The sequence below is a fragment of the Carya illinoinensis genome, chromosome 1 (assembly GCF_018687715.1).
Source record: "Carya illinoinensis cultivar Pawnee chromosome 1, C.illinoinensisPawnee_v1, whole genome shotgun sequence".
NCBI lineage: Eukaryota > Viridiplantae > Streptophyta > Magnoliopsida > Fagales > Juglandaceae > Carya > Carya illinoinensis.
The window spans coordinates 47,657,837-47,680,392 of NC_056752.1; the positions used below are offsets into that span (position 1 = coordinate 47,657,837).

The 22,556-nt window shown below is 34.9% G+C and overlaps 3 protein-coding genes across 5 annotated transcripts in view; 2 read left to right on the forward strand and 1 right to left on the reverse strand.

The window, feature by feature from the left end:
- Positions 1 to 2,938, reverse strand: part of LOC122278886 (ankyrin repeat protein SKIP35-like) — a 15,860-nt gene extending 12,922 nt beyond the window's left edge. The window contains exons 1-3 of one of the 2 annotated variants that reach the window (XM_043089101.1): positions 2,841 to 2,938; positions 1,380 to 2,649; positions 304 to 736 (exon numbers count right to left, since the gene is read on the reverse strand). In XM_043089101.1, the coding sequence (XP_042945035.1) occupies positions 304 to 736; positions 1,380 to 1,984 (1,038 nt within the window). In that variant the 5' untranslated portion in view covers positions 1,985 to 2,649; positions 2,841 to 2,938. The other variant, XM_043089095.1, reaches the window with a different exon arrangement.
- Positions 2,939 to 6,370: 3,432 nt separating this feature from the next.
- LOC122278905 (guanosine nucleotide diphosphate dissociation inhibitor 2) lies at positions 6,371 to 12,181 on the forward strand. The gene is made up of 13 exons (XM_043089115.1): positions 6,371 to 6,668; positions 7,368 to 7,430; positions 7,542 to 7,625; positions 7,752 to 7,859; positions 7,963 to 8,135; positions 8,532 to 8,643; positions 8,762 to 8,842; positions 8,956 to 9,018; positions 9,179 to 9,280; positions 9,466 to 9,590; positions 10,985 to 11,195; positions 11,304 to 11,378; positions 11,874 to 12,181. The coding sequence occupies exons 1-13, from the start codon at positions 6,582 to 6,584 to the stop codon at positions 11,922 to 11,924; spliced, it is 1,335 nt and encodes a 444-aa protein (XP_042945049.1). The 5' UTR covers positions 6,371 to 6,581; the 3' UTR covers positions 11,925 to 12,181.
- Positions 12,182 to 14,444: 2,263 nt separating this feature from the next.
- LOC122278925 (serine/threonine-protein kinase rio2) lies at positions 14,445 to 21,892 on the forward strand. 2 transcript variants are annotated; one of them, XM_043089135.1, is made up of 13 exons: positions 14,445 to 14,759; positions 14,867 to 14,913; positions 15,169 to 15,239; positions 15,332 to 15,445; positions 15,540 to 15,715; positions 15,818 to 15,906; positions 17,227 to 17,344; positions 17,562 to 17,635; positions 17,796 to 17,843; positions 19,031 to 19,199; positions 19,947 to 20,078; positions 20,548 to 20,661; positions 21,440 to 21,892. In XM_043089135.1, the coding sequence occupies exons 1-13, from the start codon at positions 14,676 to 14,678 to the stop codon at positions 21,626 to 21,628; spliced, it is 1,425 nt and encodes a 474-aa protein (XP_042945069.1). In that variant the 5' UTR covers positions 14,445 to 14,675; the 3' UTR covers positions 21,629 to 21,892. The 2 variants fall into 2 exon arrangements, with proteins under 2 accessions (XP_042945069.1, XP_042945078.1); XM_043089144.1 differs by lacking the exon at positions 14,445 to 14,759 and having other exon boundaries at positions 14,883 to 14,953.
- The last annotated feature ends 664 nt before the right edge of the window (positions 21,893 to 22,556 follow it).

The following is a 22,556-nucleotide window of genomic DNA, read 5'->3' on the forward strand; positions in this document are numbered from 1 at the left end:
AGAGGAATAGTAGGTGTTTTGAAGACTGGGAGCATTCCTTGGATGAGCTGAAAAGATTCTTCTTCAACACTTTTTTCTCAGGCTTCAGTCATTGATTGTAATGGGGATAGTTTTCACAAATTGCTTGTATCCATTTCTAGTTCCTAGATGATGCTAGATGTAATCCGTGTATACTTCCTGTGTACTTGGGCTATGCCTCTTTCCAATCAACAAACCTTTATTCTTATCAAAAACAAAAACAAAAGTTCCCATTAGGCAACTTCATGCCACCATCATTGAACATCAAAACAATAATAGCAATACCTGCAATAAGATGCGCACAAGTTCTGTACTCCCAAAACGTGAGGCTTCAAGGAAACACTGATTGACATTGTCAGCACCACCCTCTACCAACATACCCAACAATCCTTGGATTGCAGTTGCTGATATCCCAGTTGCCCACCCAGGATCAAACGAGCTAGAGAAAAGAGTGAGAGGGAAGCAGGCCGCATCAAAGGCCTCCGTAAAGTCCTTTCCAGTAAGTTGGTTGCCAGCAAGATCTAAAAATGTCTTGAAAGCAGATAACTGGAGTTGGATCTCAACAACTGAGCCGTGACTCACCCTATCCTTATTGCCCTGGCAACGAGAATGGAAGCCTATACATTTTAGAGCCCATTCAGTAAACTTTTGAACCTTAGCACTAGCTTCCGCCTTCAAGACCTCATCCCCATTACACTCCTGAAGGCGTTCATGCAACCTGATCAAAATATGGAGCAGAACGCCTCATCATTCAGCATAAAAGTAAAACATATCTTACTTTTAATAATGAAAAGGTGTGGAATTTGTTGCATAAGATGGAGCAGAACGCCTCATCTGTTGCATAGTATGAACTTTGTTAATAGTCCATGCCCTCCCTAGATCAGTGGGGAGACTTTCCAACGATGAGTTTTCCCATCATAACTGTTTCCAAGCATCCCCAAAAGGTTATGCTAAGAATGAAGAGGCACAAGTAAAGAACTGCTTCCATTCTACATTGTAAGCATCATGAAGTCAAAGTAATATAGACAATAGTAACAGTCCAGTACACATACAGTTTCCCTTTCTTTGCTTTTCTTGTTTCCTTTTTTATCAGTAAACAAAAACTTTATTGATGCAATTGATATGCATAGCCCAAGTAACATGGTTTCCCTTTCATCCTATCAAAAGTTCGTTTTTAAGTGAAAAAAGGAAAAAAATAAAATATTTTGAGAGGCTTGCTTCTAAATCGTCAACTAAATGGAATTACAATATAAAAGAAACGAAAATATTTTTGATCAAGTGTTGAATTTTAAATCCTCCCAAGCGGCTGGTAAGCTACACAAGTATCATCTCAATAAACGGTAAAAGAATATTACACTTACCTCTGAGCCATTACAGCAACTGTATCAGCAAGACTCATTGTTCGGCTCTGGCATGCGGAGACGCACGAAGCTAGAAATGAAGTCCTCAAAGCAGCTCTGGTAAAGTCATAAGCACCATTGGCAATGATCTTCTTAATCAATCCTGTAATCCCATGAAGCTCTTGCTGTGTGCTCAGGAACCAGATGGAGTCCAATGTTATGCACAAAGCATCATTAAGGGTCTGTGGATCTGCCAACAAAATCAAACTCTCTGCAAGCTCCCAATCGTGAGAACTCACGGCACCTTGAAACAACCGACCCAACTCGATCCTGTCTTGTCTACTGAGCTTCTTCTCATGCCCAAATTTTTCTTTCTTTCCAACCTCGGAATCTGTTGCAATAATCCTGGATTTGAGCTTCTTGACATTGCAACAACAAGCACTGGATAATATCAACTCTTTCCTCACAAGAGGTCCTTCTCTAGAGAGTACCACATCACTTCCCTCACCTTGCTCTGAGCCATTCCTTGGACTATCAATTCCATTTTCCTCAGTTTCCATATCCATAAACACGGGGTCTTCACTATTTTTTTCCTGACACCCCACAACAGATATCTCCGCTTCCATCCTGACCCTCTACACAATTCTGCCGTGCCCTCCCTAATTAAAAAACCCTAATCAAGTAGACAATCGACGTCCCCAACAAGCTCAACAAAATGCATCCTAAAACTACTAAGCCCCCCCGACAAAAATCCCTCCCTCAAAATCTTAACCCCATCAAACTCAAAATGGTATAAGAAAACCGAAAACCTCCAAATTTTTCTCTTTCCTTCAAACGCTACTGAATTTTTTTGAAGGCTAGCGTAATTTTAGTAGCCTTCAAACGCTACTAAAAGTCGCCCCAGTGAACGAGAATGAGAATTAAAATCCCATTTTGGCAAAATCCAAAAAAAAAAAAAAAAAAAAAGAACCCACGAGCCAAAACTCAGTGAAATCCAAAAATCAAACCCAACTACCACAAATTACTGAGAAGTGAGACATATATGGCCAAACTATATATATCTTGGTCTTCGGACACGATCCAAGCAAATGAGAAATAAGCATCAAAGCGATCAAAACCAGGAAACCTAGGAAAGAAGCGCAAATCTACCAGTTATACCCATCAAAATAGCATTGGCCAGAGAAGGCATAAACATTAGACCCACAGCTGCATCTGTCAAAATCCCCAGAAACCACCCATTTAATAAATCCACGGGGATTCCATAAATATCATTAGAGATCCAGAACCAACCCTAAACCATCAAAAACCATTTTGGTTAACAAACAGACCAGGTTTTTTGAGTGATTAGCAGCTAAATAGAGAGTCCGTTCGGAAAGCGAGAAAATTAAGGAAATAGAACAGGCCGAAAAAAGTAAATCCAAATGCATAAATAGCAATATTACTATGAGAGAAGGAGAGAGGAGAAATGAATAGACAGCCAACCTGATAAATGGAGAGATGCTGAGAGAGCGAGAGGCATGGGAGCAAAGAAAAACCATCTGCCTATGGTACTCTTTGAGAATATTTCTACTTGTTTATTTTATAAACAGGAAAAAGGTCAAAAATAAAGACAAAACAAAAAATCTCAATTTTATTTTATTTTATTTTAATACATCGTTTAACTCAATTTCATCTTATCTAATCATTATAATTTTTTTAAATTTTTATATAAAATATAATAAATAATTTAATTTTTTCAAATTCTAAAATAATAATAATATTAAAAAATAATATTTTAATAATATTTTATTTACTTTCTAACTTTTTATCTAAAATCATACTATCTTATCTTACTATTCAAACTAGATCTAAATATTATTTTATTTCTAAAAATAAAGCTGCTGGGAAAGACAAATGGGTAGGATGGAGAGTATAACACCTAGGTCTATTTGGATACAAAAGTTTCTCATCTCATCTATTTATTATAATTTTTTAAAATTTTTATATAAAATATAATAAACAATTCAATTTTTTCAAATATCAAAATTATAATAATATTTAAAATTAATATTTTATTTAAATTTCATCTTAACTCACTATTCAAACCTTCCTTTAATGGCTAATTGACGATAATGAAAATGTAATTTTATACTTTCTTTGAGTTATTTGATTATAACTTTGTTTTTATTTGTTTGGGTTGTTCTATTGCCAAAGTCGAACACACAATCATAATTTACAAAATTTAAAACTTATTTTTTTAAAATAAATTATGTTATGTAAACACTTTATTAGATTCACTATACACACGAACTCTAAAATATATTTTTAAAAAAATAATAATGAGGAAACAAACGAGAGAATGGGAAGATCTTTATCTACAATCTCTAAAGTTTTATTTTTTACTTTTTTAGATATGTTGAGTTATTTATGAATAATAATGAGTATAGATAGTGGAATGAGTTTTATGAGGCTCTGATGAATTTAAATGTGTCTAGATATTAAGATGGGTTAAAATGTATTTTTAAAAACTTTAAAAAAATCGTGCGTCCCGTGTATGAAGAGACATTAAGTTAAAAAAATGTTATAAGTCTTACCTGTAAATAGGTTTTGAGTTGATATGAGTTTAGTAATTTAATAATTGAATGTTTGAATGTTAGATTCAATTTAAAATTAAACTGAACTAAGTTTATATCAGCTGAATCTAAGTTCTAAATATGACCTTAAAAGATAGTTAGATTATATGCAAATGAATAATTTTAAGAATGTTTTAATAAACACAAATTAAGAACATGAAGTAGGATTCAATTTATTAAATCTGTTGTCTGTTAATAATATTAAATTGTAGACTGCATCTCCTTTAATAATAGCATGTCAGCATCTTTAATTTACTGTCTCTTATTGTATTTCTTAGTCGGGAAAATAACGGATCACACGTACAAAGTTACCCTCCCCACCACTAAGATGACTACACGCTACACATCCCCTCTCTCTCTTCCTCTTCTTCTTCTGATTGTCTGCCTAACTTCAATGAGGAAAAGAGACATCATTGCCAGCCCTTGCGGGGGGGGGGGGGGGGGGGGGGGGGGGGGGTGGATATATAATTTGGAGAGAGAGAGAGAGAGAGAGAGGCTTGCTTATTCAATATGGAAAATGGTGAAGGGCACAGGTCAGAGGGATAGCGAGTGAAGAGTATTTTGGCGGTGCTGCTGATAGTGATAATACTGATAGCAATCGTTGTGTACTATGTAGAAAAAAAAAAAAAAATGTATTGGGCCCCGTAAAAGTCTAAGCCCACTGAGATTTTCGGGCCATCTTTGTGTTGAAGGGGCTGAGTTTTGCTTTGATTTATTTTTTGAACGGATTTGTTTGACCACAAAAGCAATTTAAAAAGGATGCACCACCGAGAAACCCACCTAGAGTTTCTACCGGCAGTGTAAATTTTATTTTTTAAATATTTTTTAAATCTTCTTAAATATTTAAAAAAAAATTACAAACTTGTTAACAAAAATTCTTTAACCATTAAATTAAAAAAAAAACAATCGGTACAAATCTCGGTATCAAAATTAAACTCACTTGGTATCAAATCACAAACCTAATTTTGGTGGAGCCCAACAAATCTCACCTAAGCTAGTTTTATTTTAATCCAAATGGCGCATTGATGCCTGATGGGCTGGTAGGTTCATGTTGTGTGCCGACCATATTGGCAGGTGTTACTGGCTATTGGATCTCATGGGCTGTGATTGGAGGTTAGTAATATCAGCACAACTACAATATCATCTTATTCTTTTAAACTATGATCAAACTATGACTCAAATTTGTGTCAAGAAAGTGTGTACATTCATGTTTACTTATCTACAAAAGATTATTTTTGCTTATCAAGAAAAAAAAAAGGATATATATTTTCATTTTGAGCACTGTTATTTTAAGATATCTATGCCACACTATTTACGTTATATAATTTGATTTAAATAATAAATTTTATAATTTAAATCTTACCGATCAAGATTGACATGCTCTATAAACTAACTTGATAATAAAATTCCATTTATTTTTCAGAAATAGATGTTAACGTCGTATTTCGTATGCCCTTGGGCCGAGTTATTCAGCAACGCTAGTCTTCACTCGTGTTGGATCCTAAAGCGGGAGAGGAGTGGCCATGTGGTGGTCTGGGAAATCTTCAATGCCAAAATTAGTATAGAGTAAAAATTAAAATGTTTGAAGGAAGAAGATAACAATTGTGTATAATTGACAATAAACTTGAATTAGTTATCCTTTTATCTCGCAATTATGGGCTACCTTTATATTTGGTCTTTCAGATCAGGAGGGCCATGCCCTGTGTTATGGGGCAGATGGATGCCTCTCCCTAGAGTCTCTATCACCACTTGCATTTAATGCGGCGTGGTTTTCTTGGTGTCAGTCATTTTAATACAATGTGGGTCTGTGGCAGAATTCCCTAATGTCGTCTCTTCCATTTTTTCCGATCATGATTTCTCGCTCTATTCTACAACGTCTCATCTCAATATTGATGATTACCATCGACCTGAAAGGGCCTAAAGCCCACCCAACCGGCACGGGTTTAGGACCCACCCCGGGCTACTAAGGGGGGCTTTTTGGACTCGGGCTAACATTCCTGGAGCTTATGGGGCCTAGCGAAGTAATGGACTTAGGGCAGTATTATAGACTTTAGCCCTTAATGAAAATAGTCCATAATAAGGAAAATACTCTAGTTACAAAAAGATTATACAAAACAATCACACAAATTGATGTGGTTTGATGTGATTTGTCAGATTATAAAGATACTTTCATTATAAAGTAAATTTAACAAATTAAATAAAATCATATTAATTCATAAAATTATTTTTGTGTAATTTTTTTATAGACGTGGCATTAACTCTTTTAGAAAATATATTTATAAGCAAGATGAAATGTAAAATGATGGCTGGCCTGTAAAGGAATTCCCACGTCTTTGCACTTTAGAAGTTTCCTTCAGCATAATTAATTGGAGTCATTAGTCAAGCAAAACCCATTTTTTTGGCATTTCCTCCATCATCAAACAAAGTATCACCTCTCCTTCTCTCTCTCTCTCTCTCTCTCTCTCTCTCTGTGAACAAGTTTGTGGGAGTATATATATCTTGAGAAACATTTGGCTTGCAAACCTCTAAAAACCCTTACCCTCCTTCCCTTTCCGTATTTCTGGTTGTTTGTTCGTGGATCTATCTGGGAAGCCAAAGCGGCTCGATCGCCATGGATGAAGAGTATGACGTCGTAGTTTTGGGTACGGGTCTCAAGGAATGCATCCTTAGCGGCCTTCTCTCCGTTGATGGCCTCAAGGTTAGATTTATCTCTTTTCTTCTTCCCAATCGCTAATTCCTATTGTCAATTCCCATTTATTACTCATTTTGATGGGTCTTGCATTAAGATCGAATAAGGGTAACCGAGAATTGAATTTGACCGTCGCGGATCTGCTGTGTTAAATCCCTGCTTCTGTATCTAATATGGCGGTTTCATTTCGGTTGCATGTCCATTTGTTTTGTAATCATATGCTCCTCATTTCAATTAGCCAACAGCACTGTATGTAGCTTTGGATTTTTTTATTTGAGATCTGGATTGCGATTGCGATTGCGATTGGAAACCCGATTATAGCACTACGATTTCACTGAAAAATTGAAAGAGATCCAGGTAACAGCTTCCTCTTAGCAAGAAATGGATTTGTAGTCAATTGTGCTGAGGTGGCCAACTAAATAACTCGTATCAAAGTGGGCTATTGAGGATGTTACTTACTGAAAAAGAAATGGAATACATGACTGACTGGGAAGTCTAGAGTTTGTCTGTGAAATGTGTTTGTCAGCCTGAATACTGCTTATTCATTTTTTATGGTTGCTTTTAATTTCATTGGACTATCTTGTATTTATGCTCTTATAGACTATCTTGTATTTTTCGTGGGCTCCATGCAATTCACGGGATGCAGTAGTGGGTGAATATCACTGTTCTAAAGCAGCGGTTAATTGATATTCATATTTTATGAACCAGGTCCTGCACATGGATAGGAATGACTATTATGGAGGAGAATCAACATCACTTAATCTTGTTCAGGTCCTATTTTTGACTTTTCATTTGAGATTTGGGTGTCTGAAATTTAATATTCCTCTTTTATTTGTTAAAATTCGATTACTTATTTACTGTTTTAGTTATCCTTATTTTCAGCTCTGGAAGAGGTTCAGAGGAAATGATAAGCCTCCAGCACATTTAGGCTCTAGTAGGGATTATAATGTGGACATGATCCCTAAGGTACGAGTTTACTTTCTTATGTATTATTTCTTTCTTTATCTCTGATTTCATTTTGTTCACCAATCATGGTATGATTCTCTTATGTTTCAATTTACTTTGATATATTGAATAATTCTCGTTTGGTAGTTTATGATGGCAAACGGCACTCTTGTACGCGTACTCATTCATACAGATGTTACTAAGTATTTGTACTTCAAAGCTGTTGATGGTAGCTTCGTCTACAATAAAGGAAAGGTGTAATCTTATTCCTAAGATGTTGAATTTTTTCTTTCCAAGTTGCTTACCTTTTATGTTTGATCTTAACTTGCTTTGCTGTTGAGTAAACCCATTGTTATAGATTCACAAGGTTCCAGCAACTGACATGGAGGCACTCAAATCTCCACTGATGGGTATATTTGAAAAGCGCCGAGCTCGCAAGTTCTTCATTTATGTTCAAGATTATGTTGAAAGTGATCCCAAAACACATGATGGGATGGACTTGACCAGAGTGAAAACTAGAGAACTAATTGCGTAAGCTCTTGCTCCTTGCATTTGCTGTACATTTTGCTTTCTTGCATCCTGTTTTGAGATATCCAATTGTATATATAGGCCATCCTGCCTTTTGTGTTGGGTAATGTCATACAAAATGAGGTTTGAAGCATAACGACATAAATACTACTAAAAAAGTTTATTTGGCAGGCAAACTCATAGAGTCCTTTAATCTAATCAGATAATTTTGGATGAAGTTCGTAAGTGGAAGTAATAAATTTGAATTCTTATTTCGTGCTGTATATATCTTTTTTCTTTTTAAAGTATTTCAAAAAAGTGTAGGTGGTCTCAATTGATGGCTCTGTTTACAGTACTCGTGTCCTGAACATATTGAGCATTATAGCCCGTTTGCTCATTATACCCTGGGCATTTTGACAGAAAGTATGGTCTTGATGACAACACTGTGGACTTTATTGGTCATGCATTAGCGCTTCACAGAGATGATCGCTACCTTGATGAACCTGCACTAGATACCGTGAAGAGAATAAAGGTGAAAACTGCTTGGGGTTGATAATTAATCCTTTTTCTTTGACCTGGATTCTTGTACATTGAATGTTTAGCTGTTTTGTGTGCCACTTATATTTTTTTGTTCCTCACTTGTGTTATAGCTTTATGAGGAGTCCCTTGCACGTTTTCAAGGAGGATCCCCATACATATATCCTTTGTATGGATTGGGAGAGCTCCCCCAGGTCTATCTCTCCTTCTCTCCACCTCACCAATCTTTTCCCCTGGACTTCTTCTTTTGATAAATTTGGGGTTCTAGTGAAGGTCACTCAGTTAATGTCAATTTCTTCTCCCTTAGGCGTTTGCACGTCTTAGTGCTGTTTATGGTGGGACATATATGTTGAACAAGCCTGAGTGTAAGGTAACTCCTCTATTACCTGTCTCCTATCAACATTCTCTGTGTCCTTGCACTTACCATTGGTCTGGTTTATTTATTGTTGCAGCATTTCTTTTTTTATGAGGAGAATTATTGTGTATGTTTGATAAAGGGGCTAGATTTTCTGTTTTAATTTGGATGCCAGGTTGAGTTCGATGAGGAAGGCAAAGTTGTTGGTGTCACATCAGAAGGGGAAACTGCTAGGTGCAAAAAAGTTGTTTGTGATCCTTCATACTTGCCGAACAAGGTAATAATTATACTATTTCACACCCCTCTTCTTTTTCCTCTACCATATTCAGTGGAACTTCCTTCATTAGATACATGGTGAATCTGCAAAGATTTTATCATAGAGCCCAAAGCTCTATTTCCTTTTCTGAAGACAGAGGACATTGAACTTTTCGTGCTTCATGAAAAGCTGTGCATTTTAAACAGGTTAGGAAGGTTGGCCGGGTTGCAAGGGCAATTGCCATAATGAGCCACCCCATCCCCAACACCAACGATTCTCCTTCAGTGCAGGTTATCCTGCCGCAGAAGCAGTTGGGACGCAGATCGGACATGTGAGTTCTCATGCAATGCTTCTGAGAAAAATTAAGCGTGTGATATATGTTGGGTTTTTGCTATATAATTACCCCAAAAAAAGAGTTCTCGCCATGTATGAATGCATTTATGTAGCACAGAATTTTGTCAACAGAACTGGGGATCTATCAATAACCTGGGTGCAAGATGACGTCCAACTCTTTTACTGGGAGTAGGAGGATCAAAAGATAGGATGATGAGAATAATTTAGATTTTCCAATGGCTTCTATAGGGTAGGTTCCTCAATCATCATAGTTGATCAGTTTTTGACACGGTTTGTATAATTTCCCAGGAACTTTTGATTAATTAAGCTTTTGGGTATCCTATACTCTCACAGCCATCTTTTGAGACTAACTCATGCACTGGGGATATAAACAGTCATATCCTAAATTTAGATAAATTTAGTTGTGGAAGAAAGTCCCGGAAAAAATTACATTGAATGGCCATGGCTTTAGACTTTAATGGCCTAAGCTTCCATGATTTTCTTGCTTCTGTCTCTAGTTCCTAAATAGGTGTATGCTCATGTATACCTCCAGTGTACCTGGGCTATGCCCATCTTTATCTTAATAAAGCTTTCTATTACCTATCAAAAAAAAAAAAATTACATTGAATTTTTGCATGGACGCATCTAGTCACACTAAGATCTTAGGAGCATGGAGCTTAGCAAATATTAATTGAACTCAACACCAAACTCTCCATTTTGATGGGGAACTGGTCAAATTCCAATCAACAAGTTCCTTCTGCATCTGTTCCAATTTATTTGGCGCCTAGACAGGAATATTGAACAAAGATTGGAAGTATGTCTGATGAATTTTCCAATCTCTCAGTCCACTGATCTTTCTGCTGTGTTATCATTTTCAAAGTTATGTTGAAAACTCTTCTTCACTTTGCCAATTTGCTCTTTTTATGAGAAGATGGTTATTACCTGAACATACTGTTGAATCACTGATGCCGCTTCACTCAGTCTATCGGAGGATGTTTCAAATATTGTATTTCAGCAGGAAAAATTCACTATGTGAAAAAATACTATATTTTCTCATCAATTCATCTTAATTATTATGTTTTTCACATGCGGTTATATATGTGAAGAGCCTTCTCTCCCCTGCAGGATGCTTTGATGTATATCTCGGTTTTTTTCTATATTGTTTGTGCCAGAAGGAACTCTCAGCATGTCCAATCATAGTACTAGCTTTGATGTCAGAGATCGCAGATATTGTTGCTCCAAAAAAAATCCAGATGAGAGAAAAATGTGTTTAAATGTTGGAGATCACATATATTGTTGGACCAATAACTCGTTGGATATTTATTTTGTTGCTCTTCCTCTCTTGTGTTTTATTTGGGGGCTCAGTTTTTTTATCCTTCTATGGTTGGACAGGTACCTTTTCTGTTGCTCTTACTCCCACAATGTTGCTCCAAAGGGAAAATTTATTGCATTTGTATCAGCAGAGGCAGAGACTGATCATCCTGAGACTGAACTTAAGCCAGGAATTGACCTTCTGGGACCTGTCGATGAGATATTCTTTGATATTTATGACAGATTTGAACCAGTCAATGAACCATCTCTGGATAATTGCTTCATATCCACAGTAAGTGATCGCATAATGTTTTCTTGATGCTTGCTTTGATCCCATTGCTACTTGTGCAGCTTTTAGCAAGTGATGGACACTAATGAATTTCATTTTCACATTTAACAGAGTTACGATCCAACAACTCACTTTGAGTCGACTGTCACAGATGTACTCAACATGTATAGCATGATAACTGGAAAGGTAGTGAATTTTATTAATCATTCCTCTGTCACTTAAGTCATCTCTTGAGGTCCACGTTTATGTCATGGACATGCTTGTAGGCATATCCATTTTTATAAATCATGATACCTTAATCACAGATGTTGACAAAAAATGGAGCACCCAATAACGCAATGGAAGGTGCTGAGGATAAGTCTTAAGCATTACAGTTGATTGGACTGTTTTTTGGCCTTGTAATTTCACCATAATGTTCAAGTTGAACTGCTTAAAATAATCTTTGATCGGAGCCAGGTTTTACTTGCTTTGAGCAACAATTAGGAAGGGCCATCTTGGCCATTGAAAGATGAGAATAAGCTTTTCACACTTAGTAAGAAAAACTATTTTAATGGCCAGTAGAATATCTTCTTTCAAAAAAAAAAGTTGTTTTATGAAAAAGCAAACTAGTCTCAGTTGTTGGATGTGCATGTTCTACCCTTGCCATGTTTTAAATAATAATTGGTTGGTATTTTTGAGCAGATTCTTGATCTCAGTGTGGATTTAAGTGCTGCCAGTGCTGCAGAAGAATGAGGATTGACGAACACTACTTTTGGTGCTTGAACTGATAATTCTGCTTTATTCCAAGTTCCTCAAGAGTGTCAAAGTTGCCAGTCAAGAAAGTCGCATTATGCCTCGTCTGTCTTGTTTTCTTTTTCTGTCTTAGACCATATATTATTGTGATAAAATGTTGTTGTCATACGTACTCCATGTGTAGATTTAAGACATGCATCAGAAGATGCACTTATGGTGGCAGCTTTGAAATGAAACTTACTTAGAATTGCATTGTATGACGTTTTCCTCATTGCCCCCCTGCTGTTTGGTCTTTGCAATTCCTGGATTCAGGTGCTGCTTTCTTTGTGAGTGGTTTTTCCCTTACCCCCATTGCATCACATTCAGCCTCAGGATCGCAAATCTCTTGCGAAAAGTGTATCAAAATCGCCTTTCTGGGGACCGTGGTATTTTTCTCGGTTTTCCAGGTAATATGGATCGGGATTAAATTTGACTTCATGGTTCTTTTTAATATCATTTTTATGCTGTTATAACAGAATATTTGTCGGGATCTCAGACTTTTCTTTTGTACATCTTGTATTTTTCTTCCAAAAATAGTCACTACTAGGTCATATTACAAGAGAGAGAGAGAAAAAAAAAAAACGTAATAATCTTTTTTTTTTTTTTTTTTTTTCCAATTTTGAGTCATCTTCTCTTCAAATCTATGTTTCGTTCTGATTTTATATTAATAACAAAGACTATAAAACAAAGTCCATCAACTACGGGATGTTATATATTTTTGGCACAACAAAATAAAAATGAAACTATGATTTTGAAAACAAGGGAGATTGATCGAAACTTCTCTTAGCATTATTGTTTGGTAATGGACTGAATGTGCATTTTGGTAGTTTATTAAGAGATTTAACAATCGCTTGTAGTTTTTTTTAATTTTTAATAAGATAGTCGCTTGTAGTTGGTGATCAATCATTCTACGATTATGATAACAAATAAATATTGATGATAATAAAAAAAATGATTTTATGTTCTTTTTTTTCAATATGACATACGTGGCATTGCCAAGTCAAGCGATCCATCTGAACAGTAAATTCAAATGGCTGGGTAACAGCATCATACTACAAATTATGAAAAATGATATTCTTGTTATTTTTATTTTTTGACATTATGAGAAATGGTATTCTAAGTCTTAAACACTACACATAATCCAATGACATAATTTGATTTGTAAGATTCAAAATTTGAAATTTATTTTACAAATTAAATTATATTAAGTAGATGATGTGTGATGTCAATGCTTGGAATATAGTTATTAAAAAATTATATGACTATCCAATTTGCCAAAATGTTTAGTACCCTACCCTACAAAATTTTAATATGAATTCTTCATATTGTGAAATGATTTATAAAATAGTAGACTGTACAAGTCTCGCACACACTATTTTTGATAAAAAAAGAAGTAGACAACTCTAAAATATATATGAAAGAAGTTTACTTTTTTAATGATGTATCTCACTTTTTTAAAAATAAACGCATAATGCTTGCATATATTAAAACTGTATATATAATTACTCTATTATGTTAAAGTAATACTATATATCAAATATTAGATCGATTTTCTTTTAAAGAAAATAATTAAAGTATTGCTCTATTTTAAAATAACAGCACGTAAATATAATAATAATAATAAAGACGTTAAACAAGAATATAATGTAGACAAAATTCAATTATTCATATACTATAGCTGTAGGATCATGCTACTGGAACTGATGGTTCCAACGAATAGACCGAGCAATGCATTTGTAATCTTTTTAAAAAATATTTTTTAAATATAAAAATTTACTAATAATTACTCTTTTAATCATTAATAAAAAAGAAATGCATCCGCCAATTTTATCGATAGGATGTAGCGGTTTGTTTATCATTTTTTATATGAGAGCATTATTATTAGTTTAGGTAAAGGTAAAGCTAAAATCACGTATTTTTCTTTTGCCGTTTCATTTATGAGATATTTCCACGTTAGATTATTTATTTATTAATTAAAATAATAGTATAATATTTATTTATTTAATTTATTTTTCTCATATCTTACGATTCAAATCCATCGTAAATTGTATGAACTTAAACACCTATGCTTAGAAATATTTTTTCTATTTTAATATTTTGATTGTGCCGTGTATTTCAATCTTTTTTTTTTTTTTTTATTCCGATTGGATCTATATATTTGATTCAGACTAGCATTTCATATATATATATATATATAAATAATAATTAGTAGTGCAATTTATATGTAACAAAATAAGAAAAAAATTAATATAAATTAGTAATGGAGGATGAATAATCATACAAACATAATAATAGTTATAATAATAATAATAATAATATGTAATTGACATGGAGAAGGATACGGATCGAGCACAGGCCAAACCTGTTGTCATGTGCGTTTGAGAATACAAGGTACATGACTCCATAACGTCACCAATTCTATTTTCTATTTTTATTTATTATTATTATTATTATTATTTTTACAAAACCCTATAACCTACGCACCCTTGTGTCCCTCTCCCTCTCTTCAACTTCCTTGCCGCTACCGCTTGTAATAAAGTCCTTGAACAGTCGGTCCTTGACCCTGAGGATTCGCCCCGTTTTCCATCTCTGGCCTGATCTCAGGCTCTGGTTCACTATACTTGAATCAACCTCGTGGTGAATCAATCCTTAGGTTTCAGCGCATATCATATTTGGGCGGCGGCGGCGGTTCTCTTCCACAGTAGCGTCGCAATGAAGCTGGACGTGAACGCCTTGAGATATCTCTCTAAGGATGATTTCAGAGTTCTCACTGCGGTCGAAATGGGAATGCGCAATGTACTTATTTACATTAGTCGATTTCTTATTTATCAGTGTGGATTGCAATTCGATTTTCTTTTTCTTTTTTTCTTATGTTTTGAAACCTTACTATCATTTGGTTTCAGCATGAAATTGTGCCTACAGAACTCGTGGCCCGCATAGCCTCTCTCAAGTATGATCTTCTTTTTCTCATACTCGGGCCTTTGTCTATTGTAAGCTCAATCAAATTTTGTTTACCAATTAGAAAAAAAAGTATGATATATTTTTTTTCTCGTTACTTATACTTTATTTTCCAGCTATATATGACATATCTATCTCACCTACTCGCTCTCTGGATTTCTATTCTCAATTCCTTAACTAGCAATACTTTCTATGCTTCAAGTATTATGTATTGTTTTGATAGTATATGAATCCTGGCATGATGCAGACACGGGGGTGCTTACAAAGTCTTGAAGAATTTGCTAAAGCATAAGCTCTTGCATCATGACTCCTCCAAATGTGAGTTTGCTGCGCTTGAGTATACTCTTTAATTTTGATGGAACACCTCATATTTTTTATGCTTGATTTGACTGTCTCTTATGTGCATCTAGATGATGGGTTTCGGCTCACCTACCTTGGTTATGATTTTCTTGCTATTAAGACCCTGCTTAACCGAGGAGTTTTTGTGGCTGTTGGTCGTCAAATTGGGGTTGGAAAAGAGTCTGGTATCTTTTCTTGCCTCGCAATGCGTTACCTTTTCTAGAATATGTTAGCATTTCTTGATGACATTCTTAAATGGGTGCGTTTGTTTTCTTCAAGATATCTTTGAGGTTGCCAGTGAAGATGGTACAGTCCTAGCAATGAAGTTGCACAGACTCGGTAGAGTTTCTTTTAGAGCTGTTAAATCTAAGCGTGACTATTTGAGGCATCGTACTAGTTATAATTGGCTGTATCTATCTCGGCTTGCCGCTCTCAAAGAGTTTGCTTTTATGAAGGTTCTATGCTATTTTTATTTTTTCACACGTGTTACTTTTTTTTAACCGATTTATTGTGACATTAGTAGATGTTGACTTGACCCTTGTGTTCTGCTCAATTAGGCTTTGGAAGAACACAGTTTTCCTGTTCCACGTGCTGTGGACTGTAATAGGCATTGTGTGATTATGTCACTCGTCCAAGGTTACCCTCTGTGAGTGTTTCTTGTTTATTTTACTCATTGCTTTCCCAGTTCATCTCTCAATTTGTATTGAATTTATATAAAAAAATGTATTACATCACTTTGGGAGAAATAAAAACCCTAGTCCATGAATCTGAAATGAAAGGAAAGATGTAAAAAGGTTTTTTATGGTGTCTAATATGAATTGATAGTACATCTGTGGCACAAATAGTATTTTGACCTTAGAATCTGATTTTATTTTTCTTAAAGTAAAACTAATTAATCAAAAAGGATGTTTTCCAAGCACAAAGGGTGTATACATGATAGAAAGAAGAAGAAAAAAATAATAAAGTCCCGAAGATTAGGAAAAGAAACACCCCAAATGAGCAATCATCCATGATACAAGGCTTTCAAAAAGAAACCCTATGGGCCAGTTTGTCTTCCCCTTGTCCTCGAAGCACTGGTCTTTTCTTTCTCTCCATGTATATCACAATAAGCAACCCGGGATCATTTTCCACCATGCTTCTTTCTAAGTAAAACTAAACCTTTCTTTCCAACATGCCAAAAGCTCGATCATTCTATGAGGCATGTTCAATCTAAACTGAACAAACTGAGTATTGCATTCCAAAGAGTTACCTCACAATGCAAAATAGATGATCTATCATTTCTTCACTCCTACACATGCCACACCAGTCCATCACTACAATGCTCTTCTTTCTCAAGTTATTTATAGTAAGAATCTTTCCTAAAGCAACTGTCCAAACAAAGAAAGCTACTCTCTTAGGTGCCTTGTTCCTAAATATTCTTCCATGGAAAAGTGTTACCATCATGGGGATATAGAACATGGTTAAAAGATTTTACTTTAAACACATCACACTTTGAGAGAGCCCAACAAAGCCTATCCTTGCCACCACTTCTCAATCAACTAGAAAAAGAAAACAGTCAATAAATGAGATAAGAAATATAAGAACCGATGGTAATTTTACAATGAGACTGAGCACGTCCATATTTTCTTATCAAAAAAATTTTACAATGAGACTGAGCATGCATAGGCGTTACTCTTGTATATGTCCTGTATACTTGGGCTTTTGCCTATTCTTTTGATCAATAAAATCTTGTTTACCAATCACAAAATAATTTTACAACGAGTTCCTCTTTGTTTGACATGTCCTTTTCTGGTTCCTTAACCTTCCTCCCTTCTTTTTTCCTTTGATTTCTTCTGTTTGCCTATATGCTTTGGAATTACTAGAAAAACACCAATGGAATTTCATTGAGCAATGCAATAGTACTTTTTCTTTTTTTTGATAGGTAAATAAAATAGTTCTAATTATCAGTTATTTGTATTTAATGCAGTGTCCAGGTCAAGCAAGTGCAAAATCCAGATATGGTTTTTGAAAGGATCATTGGTCTTGTGGTTCGTATGGCAGAACATGGCCTCATTCACTGTGACTTCAACGAATTCAATATTATGGTATGCAATTAAGGCACTCTGTTTGCATCTTAAGAATTGTATTCTTACTATTAACCTTATATTGGGTCTCCATATTCCCAATGACCAAGTGGTCACACATGGGTATCAACTCCCTCATTGGATTGATATGATTCTTTTTGTGGAAAATGTCTTATCAGCTTTCTCATTCAGTTTACTGGTGAACTATTAATTATTTCTCATTTTGTATGCGGTGTAGATAGATGATGATGAGAAGGTCACCATGATTGATTTTCCACAAATGGTATCTGTAGACCATCGTAATGCGCAGATGTAAGAAATGCCATCTATTCTGATACTGTGTCATGCTTTCGTCTGATTGATTTTATATCTGATCCTTTGCTTTTTATAATATCTAATTGTTATATTTGATATTCGTGATTTGGATGCCGGATGAAGTTCTTTCGTATCTCAATATGTTCTCATCTTTCAGGTACTTTGATCGTGATGTTGAATGCATCTTCAAGTTTTTTAGAAAGAGGTCAGTGTGTATCTTGGAAGTCTAATTCTTATTAAGCTGTTTGGGGTTTGCTTTTTGCCTGCGTGAATGCTTATGAAATGTGTGGCAATTTAAGGGATATAACAACATTTGTTGTTTCTTGTTGTCCAGCTGAAATTAAATAAAGGAGAAAACCCTATATTTTCTAAGTCCGTTACTATCTCTTGATGGAAGCTTCATAGTCTGTCATTTAATTAAATGTCTCTGTATGAGAAATATTGACATACCCTTTTACTGACAAGCAACCTTACCATTAATCAAACTAGACTAATATTTAACTTCAGTCTTTGCTTTTAAATAACCTAGCTATGCCATCAATAATCATGTCATCCATTGCTATTGTGGTATGGACCAATATGCCTGTATAAATGGTAATAGTGCTTTTAGAAAGTAAAGAGAGCAGACAAGGGAATGGGCATAGGAATTATGGTACCATTGCAAGAAGGGGCATAGGAATTATATCTTATATTTTTTGATAAGTAACTCTAATATATTATATCTAACTGATTATTTGTATGGTATTGAAGTGATAATCTGTTGATCAGTTGTGTGGAGTAGGGCTTTGGTTTTAAGAGGTTGGAATACTGAACTCCTTAGTGGGGGAGGGGGGATTAAACTTTCTTCTGTTATACTTGTAAGAATGGAGGATCACTAAGAAGAAAAAATTGATGACGTCAATACCAAACTATTAATGCACAAAGTAAGAAGTGTGTTCTCATTTAGCACGTTTTAATGTCAGGAGTATTTCTCAGAGGTTGTATACCTCAGCCCTCAATCAAGAAATAAATTCTTTCAAAGAGGAAAATAGGGAACACACTGTGCAAAAGTAGTCCCACAGAAACCTCAGAAAGTATAAATATAAAAATATCAGACTTTGTTGCCATTTATTTCAATTTTATTACCTATAAAAAAAAATTCAAAGAAGATATGAAGACATGGTGCAATACCTTCTTGAAGAAAGACCAAAATTTTTACCTTAAACCTTAAGAGAGCTGAATGAGAATTTTGAGAATATGTAGTTCGAAATCACTAGAAATTCCATGTTTATTTAAACAGTGTAGTTTACATTTTATATATGCAAACTAACTTCAAGCTTAGGATATGTGCTAATTTCTTAATTATTCTTTTAAAAGTTATGTATGCCTGATCATTCTTTTTTTGTCTTGTAGGTTCAACCTATCTTTTGAAGAAAGCCCAGATGAAAATGATGGTTCAGAGGTAGACACAGATGAAAGTGGCAGGCCTCGCTTTTCTTCAATAGCAAAAGGTGTTGGTTTTCTAGACAAGGAACTTGCAGCTAGTGGATTTACTAGAAAGGATCAAGAAGACATTGAGAAGGTATGCTGAAATGTGTTTTATTGTGTGTGTGTGTGTGTGTCTGTGAGAGAGAGAGAGAGAGAGAGAGAGAGAGAGAGAGAGAGAGAGAGAGAGAGAGAGAGAGAGAGAGAGAGAGAGAGAGAGAGAGGGTTCTAACTCTTTTCATGGTTGCACACATTTTTTCTTTTACCCTTGTCTTGCCCGCACTTATATTTGTGTCCTTGTTTAAGTGGCACTCCTTTCATAAAGATGTTCATTTAATACTAACTTTTAGGACCAAACACTCAGCAATTTTCTCTTCATTCTTCTTCCTCCAAAATATTGCTGTTAAAAAAAAAAAAAAAATCCTAAGAGTTTATGGATGTAGCCAAAATCTTTCTGCATGTGGATGTCAGTTCATTCTTGAACTAGACAAATCTGGTGTCATCATATATTACTTTGTACTCTACTTATCAATATATATATATATAGATATATTACTTTGTACTCTTTCTTCAAAGCTTTTCATCCAGGGTACAGATGCCTTCCTTGTAGAGGATGTGTCTGATATAACAGGTTTATAGAATCCTAAAGTTCTTCCTTTCATGGATGTTGTTTTCTGCTTGCTCCACAAATTTGGACATGTGGTAGGCTCTTTATAATTTTTTAGGACTATTCCTATTTCCTGGCTTGGGGTGTACCTGGCTCATTATAAGCATATTTTGAAATATATATTTCTAACATATTATTCTCTATCAATGGTCTTGAATATATTTCTATTTTATATAGTTCATTGAAGGAGGGATTGAAAAGGATGCGGATTCAGGCGATGAAGAAAGTGAGGATGATGGACACAATTCTGACTCTGAGTTAAATAAATCTTATATCAATGGTGTTGATTCTCTGCACTTGTTAGATCAGGTATTTTTTTTTTTTAAAAGAGGTGGAGCAAATATATTCTTCTTTTTTTAGCAGTTATGTTATTCATGTTTCACTCTAGTATGGCAATTTATGCTTCTAACTCAAAAGATTCACTAGGGTTTGAGTCGTTAAGGTAAAAGTGTTGCTTGGAGAGAAAGCACCGTTAATGCAAATTGCCACAACCTATGAATTTGCATAGAATGAACTAAATTTAACGTTCTTCTGTTTGTTATAGGATAGTTGGAACAATATTTACTGATTGAGCTGTGAAAAGTTGAGTTGTAACATAGAATCTTATAATATCTGGGCTTGGCCTGAACTCTCTCTCTCTCTCTCTCTCTCTCTCTCTCTCTCTCTCTCTCTCTCTCTCTCTCTCTCTCTCTCTCTCTCTATTAGTATTCTTCAATATCATGCTTTTTTTTTTTTTGGGCATTGAACATTGTAATTGCTGACACGTAACATAATTCAGCAAGAGCAGACAATTCACTGTGATGAAGAAGCCAGAGTAGAGGAGAACCAAGAAAATTCTGAAACAGGTCAAAGTCAAACCAGCGTACCTGAATGTCCAGATGCGAGTGACAAGGTATGCTGTCATTCTTTTGTTTCTGATTCTGTGGATGCAAATGCTGTGAAGTTTGGAGTATAAGTAAATGTTTTCTTTTTAAGATGCTGGAGTACAGTCTCAATCATGATGTTGCAGATATATCATCCATGTGATAGTCCCTGTTAATATCGATGTGTTTAGATATGGTTCCTCCAATTAAAACAAAAATACACCACTAGCACCTAATTCTTCATGATTTTGCTTTTTAGTTACTGTCACTGCTGATTCTTCTCCTTTTACTTTCAATCATTGGAGTTTGGGTACTTTAAGAGCTCGTGTAATAGGAAAACTAATTGATTAGAATAAAAATACTTGGACCATGTTAGCACTCATCCATCGTTCATCCTCTTCCATTGTTGATACTGTGGATGTGATACATAAATCGTACTTACAGTTAAGACAACTGTAAAGAAAAAACATTAAGAAGAATAATTCAACTTAGCATCCAATACACCACGCATCTTTTTTTTTTTTTTTTTCCTTTTTTTCCATAACAAGTATGTGGTGTATGAATGGTAAGTAGAACTCAATTAGTTTAGCAGGAATAAAAAATAAAAAAATAAAAATTTTAAAAAAATTTAAATATGTATGATGTGTAGCAATTAAGAATTGAAAATTCATATTAGGGGCTGCACTTTGCGTCCAAATTTTTGTAAATTTAAAGCTATTGTTTATCTGAGATGTTTAAAACATATCTATTATGTATTAGAAGCTATTGGTGATATATGAGGCATTACAGTAATTTTTTAACCTCCAGGAGGAAGAGAACCAGACTATGAATATTAATGATGCTGAATTGACGAAGCGTTTGAGAAAGCAGAATCGGCGTGTCATAGCATCAGTGCGTGGAGGACGAAAGAGTCTTGCCTCCAGAAACAGCTACAAAGACAAGGGTGGCAGTTCTTCTCGAAATTCCAAAATCCAGAAACAAATGAGCGACTGGTAAAATTTTGTGAAAGAAACGTCATGTGGTTTATGGTGAAGAAGTTGTGAGAGGAACTATGACCATTTGCTGGCATAACTCTGACCATCAAAAAAGCATGGTGATGGGAAGTAGGAAAACAAACCCAAATCGCTTTGTAACTACCAGAGAAGCTTATAATATAGCGGGGGAGATATGGCTTGCCCTGTTCCAAGATTTTTTGTATTACAAAGTTATTATCTACATGTGGTAATATAAAAGACTTGGTAAATTATAGATTTATTTAAATGATCTCCGTGTTAATGTGAAGTGTTCTCAGCTTGTCTTAGACATGTTGCCCCAATTCCAGAACTTCTACCGAGTGAACGCACTCAGTTCGTGGGTGGAATTTAGGTCACAATAAAACTTGTTTGATTCACAAACCAATATCATAGATTGATTTTAGGAGTAGAATACCTTTTTTGTCCCAATAAAAAAGTTAAGGAAAAATAACACATTTTTCAATTTCTAATTAACATGCAATTGGCATTTTGAACAAGTTAAAAAAATTTGGATTTTGGATCTAGAGTTTCTATCCGAACTCTAGTTGGAGAGACTATCCGAAGTCTACAACACATGAAGTGGTAATTTTAAATGTTATAATGTCTACTTTATGTGTCTAATTTATGTGTCTAATTTCTATCTCATTATGAGTCAAATTAAGCAGTAGGCTCCACTCTTGGTGGTGTTCTTCGTCAATTCTTTTAAGTTTCAACCTTGTGACCATACTCTTCTCCGTCAATTCTTTTAAGTTTCAACCTTGTGACCATACTCTTCTCGGAACTTAAAAGATTTTGATTTCTCATGAGGTGTCGACGGAGTCCTTGAAATAACATCCGCCAATACTTGGTTGGCATCATCCGCCAAACCTTGTGACCATATATAAAAACTGACATTTTATACCCAAATAACA

What these genes read in the sequence shown, in the direction of transcription:
- LOC122278905 (XM_043089115.1), top strand. Translation starts at nt 6,582, where the DNA reads ATGGATGAAGAGTATGACGTCGTAGTTTTGGGTACGGGTCTCAAGGAA. An exon ending in TCTCCGTTGATGGCCTCAAG is followed by an intron (nt 6,669 to 7,367) that starts GTTAGATTTATC and finishes TTTATGAACCAG; the next exon opens with GTCCTGCACATGGATAGGAA. An exon ending in ATAATTGCTTCATATCCACA is followed by an intron (nt 11,196 to 11,303) that starts GTAAGTGATCGC and finishes CACATTTAACAG; the next exon opens with AGTTACGATCCAACAACTCA.
- LOC122278925 (XM_043089135.1), top strand. Translation starts at nt 14,676, where the DNA reads ATGAAGCTGGACGTGAACGCCTTGAGATATCTCTCTAAGGATGATTTC. An exon ending in TCAACGAATTCAATATTATG is followed by an intron (nt 17,345 to 17,561) that starts GTATGCAATTAA and finishes TATGCGGTGTAG; the next exon opens with ATAGATGATGATGAGAAGGT. An exon ending in GTCCAGATGCGAGTGACAAG is followed by an intron (nt 20,662 to 21,439) that starts GTATGCTGTCAT and finishes TTTAACCTCCAG; the next exon opens with GAGGAAGAGAACCAGACTAT.